The 5294-nt window shown below is 28.8% G+C and overlaps 1 protein-coding gene across 1 annotated transcript; it reads right to left on the bottom strand.

The window, feature by feature from the left end:
• Positions 1-253: 253 nt before the first annotated feature.
• LOC139882291 (nifU-like protein 4, mitochondrial) lies at positions 254-2073 on the bottom strand. The gene is made up of 7 exons (XM_071866647.1): positions 1893-2073; positions 1633-1740; positions 1388-1549; positions 871-1046; positions 629-732; positions 400-511; positions 254-322 (listed from the first exon to the last, which is right to left on the bottom strand). The coding sequence occupies exons 1-7, from the start codon at positions 2071-2073 to the stop codon at positions 254-256; spliced, it is 912 nt and encodes a 303-aa protein (XP_071722748.1).
• Positions 2074-5294: the final 3221 nt, after the last annotated feature.

Here is a 5294-nt window from a genome sequence, read left to right as displayed (position 1 = left end):
GAGGAATCGTTTCATGTCAATTGAATCCTCAGTATACAAAAAAGGAAAAAATTGTTTCACTGCCCTCTACTCGGGGAAGAAATTATTTAGACCGGAACCTACTTCTCCTAGACTACAAACAAATAGCCTTAAAATTGCTACTATTACACATGGAATTGTAATTAGCCTACATAAACAACTCAAAAACTCTTGAGATAGAATAATTATTACCATCTCTACATACCCTTATATGTATAAATTTCACATATAGCACTTATTCCAAGTAGCCACTTGATGGAGCTTCCTCTTCTTCTGCATCCATTTCTTGTTCCACCGCTTTAACCTGAATTCAGCAAAAACATCCATAAGTGAAAATGACCCTGCAATAGGAAAATTCCGATTTCCAAAGCTAAATTTTACCTCTGGCACATAATGCATCAACATATTTTCGATGCCGGACTTTAAAGTTACGGATGAGCTTGGGCAGCCACTACACGCTCCTTGCATCTTCAGTTTGACTATTCCAGTCTCTCTAGAGAAAAATGGACAAAAGTCTCAAATCAGTTGACAGAGAGAAATGAATTGTTGTGTCCACTAATTATTTCAACATTTAAGTTTTCGTTTTGATCAAGATTTCGAGAATGCTTACTCATCAAATCCTCGATACTCGATGTCTCCACCATCATCTTGCACAGCCGGACGAATGCGAGTCTCCAACAGCTCCTTGATCATTGCTACAGTTTCTGAGTCATCCTGTAGTAGCAGGAAGCAATAATAGCAAAATCAGGGAGAAATACATTAACATGAAATTGAGAAATACAATGAAAGTGATCAAATCCACAATAATGGAAACCCAAAAACCTACAGAATAAACTGATGTTAGAAACATACTTCACTAATGGCTGTGTCCATGGCAGCTGCAGCTTGTGAGTCGAGAAACAAAGGCTCTCCAGATGTGTAGAAGTCCATGATTGCGGCAAAGATTTCAGGCTTAAGAAAATCCCAGGTTGCATCATCTGATTTTGTGACAGTGACAAAGTCTGAACCATAGAAAATTCGAGTGACACCTGCACTAAGATGGCGTCAAGCTTGTTCTTATTGGTTTCAAGTACATTGCAACAAGCCAAAAATGTAAAATATGATCGTCAGTGAAAATTTTCAATCTTTGCTAGTGGGAGCTATTAGATCATCATATTTCACACATAGTTTTACTTGTTCTTCAACAGATAGTTTCATACAAGAGTGCGAAATCATAAATTTTGAACATGTTGGTCTCACTAAATGGAAGAGGAAATTGAATATGCATGCGAAAAAAACTACCAAGTACAAGCAAACCCATTGTCTTAGTATTCTACATTCAAACATACACTGAGATATTGTTGTATCACATTCACATGGCATGACTTACCATCAATACCAAAGAGCGCTTTTGCCAAGGGCGAGTTCATGGCCGACCGAGCATTGGGGAAATCAGAACTACCGACTTCCATAACAGGCTTCCCAGGGTAGAACATAAGAGATGATGGATTCGGTGTAGATTGAGTTTGAATAAACATGCTCCTCCTCTGCCCTGCCACAAAGAAACCCCACCAAATCAAAAACTAAGATGTTTATACTAATCCACATTTTTTTTCTAATTATCAGGAGGACAACAGGCAACTACTACAAAGCGAAGCGATTGAAATTCTTGCATAGGCATTATACTACAAGCGAAGCGACAATGAAATATGACACAAGCCAGTTTTGTGATCTCATCAAATACTTAACAAATTCATTATATGCTCATCAAATCAACAACTAACAAAACAAATCAAAACCCAATATAGATTGACGGATACCCTTATGCAGTTCTGTTCAGATATACTCAATTCAACAATGAAAATCGAAATTTCCAAAAAAAAGGCAAGCCCAACCTCTAAGGTAGCTCAATTTATCAGATAGCAGAGAAGGAAACATGGGTGGACATTTGGAACCCGACTGAAACGACGCCGGTTTCGGGACGGCTGCATACATAAAACGCCGGCAACATGTATGGGATGATGATCTCGGTTGATGTAAAACGGCTGCGTTTAATAATCTTCGTATACCCTTCATCGTCTTCATAAAAATTGATACTTTTTGTTCATGAAATGTTCGTTGCTCAAGTTGTGGTGTTGTGTAGTTAGTGAGGACGAGAGAGAATGGGTCGGGTCGGTTCAAGTCGACCCGACTGTTTGGCGAGTTGCGGGTCAATGGCTGAGAAACAAAATGAATACATGGTCCCAATCTGCTCAAGCCCGTAACTTCTTTTTTTTTTTTTTGCATGTATTTGCAAAATATCATGTAAATATAAATAAATATATCTTATATACAATAGAGATCTTATCTTATTATATATAATAAAGAGAACTTTTTCAATTTGTTTAGTTTATTTCAATTGCAATTTAATTATAAATTTTATTTTATATATATAATAGAGATAATATTTTCAATTTGTTTAATTTGTTTCAATTGTAATTCAATTTACAAATTTTATCTTATCTTATATATACAATAGAGAGAATTTTTTCAATTTGTTCAATTTTTTATTTCAATTGCAATTCAATTGCTTATATATACAGTAGAGAGAATTTTTTCAATTTGTTCAATTTTTTTGTTTCAATTGCAAATCTTATCAATACAATCAATATCCGACACATGACGTTTTAATTAGAAATCAAAGTAGTTGAGTTTAATTAGAATCAAATTATAATTTTAAGTCAATTTTTTTTTTTCTATTCTAATTAAGAAATCAAAACACAATAAAATAATGATTCCTAATAAAATTCTACCAATTACTTATTCCTAATAAAATTCTACCAATTACTTATTTCTAATCATATACCAATTACTTATTCCTAATCATATGAGATTCCTATTTTTTTTTATCTTTACTTTACGAGTATATATATAATATATATAACTATATGCACTATACTAAATTCACACCCATAAGAACAAAAATTTCCCGTACAATTTTCTTTTGCTAAGCTAGCTTTGTTTTTTTTTTCAAAAAGAAGATTCGGTAGGGTTTTTTTTCCCCATCAATACAACTACTAATTATTAATTAATTAATATAAGTTTTGTTTTGTTTTATTGTGATCGATGGGTTTTTTTTTTTAATTAGGAGAAGCTTTGTTTTGTTTTTATTGTGATCGATTTTCTTCCCACCATAATAACATTCTATTGTTGTGTAATCAACCAAATTATATTGAAATAATTATCTTTTCGATCTTTTGATTATAGATCGTTTTATTATAGGATGACGTCAAAATTTTATAGACAATAGCGAGACTTTTTAAATTTTAAATTTGTTTCAATATAAATTCAACTGCAAATTTTACTGTCAAATCAAAATTCGACACATGGAGATTTATTGATTAATAGTAATTTGACACGTGTATTTTAGAATTTGAGTTTAATTAGATTTTAAGTTACAATTTTAAGTCAATGATGTTATTTTTTCCGATTTTAATTTAAAAAATCAAAACACAATAAAAACATAATGATTCCTAATAAAATTTCTATCATTTTTTTTTCTAATATAATAATTTTATTTCCTAATCTATTTTCTATCTATTATTTAAAAAATTATTCATACTAAAATTATAATACACTATATATATTTTAATTTTCTTATCAAACAAATTTTACTAATTAAAATTTATTATATTCTTTTTTTTATTTCTAATTAAAATGGACATGTATTCTTTTCCCCTATTCAAACGGATATATTTTTAAAAAAATTATTCCTAATCAAATTTAAATATATATAATTTTTCCAATTTTTTTATTAACCTATTATTCCTAATAAAATCGATTATATTTTTTTTCCTACTCTTAATTAAAAGAGACATATCTTATTTTTCAAATAATTAATAAATTTTTCTAAATAAAATTAATTATATTTTTTTTCTATTTATAATTAAAAAATATATATCTTCTTTTTCCCTATTCAAACAGACATATTATTAAAAAAAAAATATTTCTAATCAAAGTATAATATATATTATTTTGTTTCTAATTTTTTATTAAATTATTATTTTTAATAAAAATCCATTATATTTTTCTTCCTATTCTTAATTAAAATGAGCATATCTTATATTTCAACCAATAGAAAAAATTGAAATGATTAGATACAATTATAAATTTTATTATCAAATAAAATTCTTGATATGTATATTTTATTTTTTACTACGTTTATTATTTTTTAAAATAAAATAAAATTTTGATTTTAATAGGATTGTAGATTTGGAAATAAAATAAAAATAATTATAATTGATATAAAGTTAAAATAATTTCCTTTTGATATAATATTTGACATATATTTAATAATGTTTATATAAATAATTATTATATGATATATTTAAATTATTATTTTTCAAAGATACGGATTTTCCGTCCAACGGACTAGTGTTACTTAATAACTTGATTGTGAAAAAAGGAAGAAAAATATATTATGAGATTCATCAAATATTTTTTTTTATAAAATAAATCATCAAATTGATCTCATCTATAAATTCTGAAAGATTGACCTCCAAAAAATAAATTCTGAAAATTTCATACACATTTCGTGGTTTGATGAATCAAATATAATTTTCTAGAATAAATATATATATATATAATTTTCTTGTACAGAATTATTTGTCACCAAAAAATGGCCAATCTTTCATTCACCATTTTCTTCTTTGTCGCCTTGTTTTTCTCAGGTTATTTTTCCCTTGCACTCTCCGATATCTTAAATATCGATTTTTCTTAATCCTCAATATAAAATTTCATTCGCTAAGAACATACATAAGTTCATGCTAGCTAGTTTTATACTTAATTAATTTTCCGTGGATCTTGGCTTTTCGGTACTGCATATTGAAGAATCCGATCGAGCTATACTCTTCATATGCTTAAATCATTTCATCTTTTATTAATGTCAACTTATCGAGTTTCAAACATAATCTCATTTAGTCACATATCTTTCATCATATATAGAATTTGTTTTACTAATCAATTTGATATGTGTATATATAATTTCTTTAGGAACAATTTGCGAAGCTTCCATGGAGGGACCTAATTATGATTCAATGGCACCTTCAATTTCATCTAGAGGAAAGCCATGTCCAGATCTGTTGTATGGAAGCAATTGCGTACAGGCAGATTGCAAGATCAAGTGCATGGCCAAACACACCAATGGTTATGTATCATCCGCTTGTAAATCCTCTTACAAAGGACCCAATACTTGCTATTGTTTTTCCGATGCTAATTAAGCTTTAGATTCTATAATGTTGTTGCGATTTGTTCAAAAA

The sequence above is a fragment of the Rutidosis leptorrhynchoides genome, unplaced genomic scaffold (assembly GCF_046630445.1).
Source record: "Rutidosis leptorrhynchoides isolate AG116_Rl617_1_P2 unplaced genomic scaffold, CSIRO_AGI_Rlap_v1 contig254, whole genome shotgun sequence".
NCBI classification, from domain to species: Eukaryota; Viridiplantae; Streptophyta; class Magnoliopsida; order Asterales; family Asteraceae; genus Rutidosis; species Rutidosis leptorrhynchoides.
Note: the sequence above shows the minus strand (reverse complement) of the source record. Positions and strands in the feature narration are given on the sequence as shown.

Coding starts and splice junctions, on each gene's coding strand:
- LOC139882291 (XM_071866647.1), bottom strand. CDS start 2,073: ATGAAGGGTATACGAAGATTATTAAACGCAGCCGTTTTACATCAACCG. Junction 1,550..1,632: donor TCGCTTTGTAGTAGTTGCCT/GTTGTCCTCCTG, acceptor TCTTTGTGGCAG/GGCAGAGGAGGAGCATGTTT. Junction 733..870: donor TGGACACAGCCATTAGTGAA/GTATGTTTCTAA, acceptor CTGCTACTACAG/GATGACTCAGAAACTGTAGC.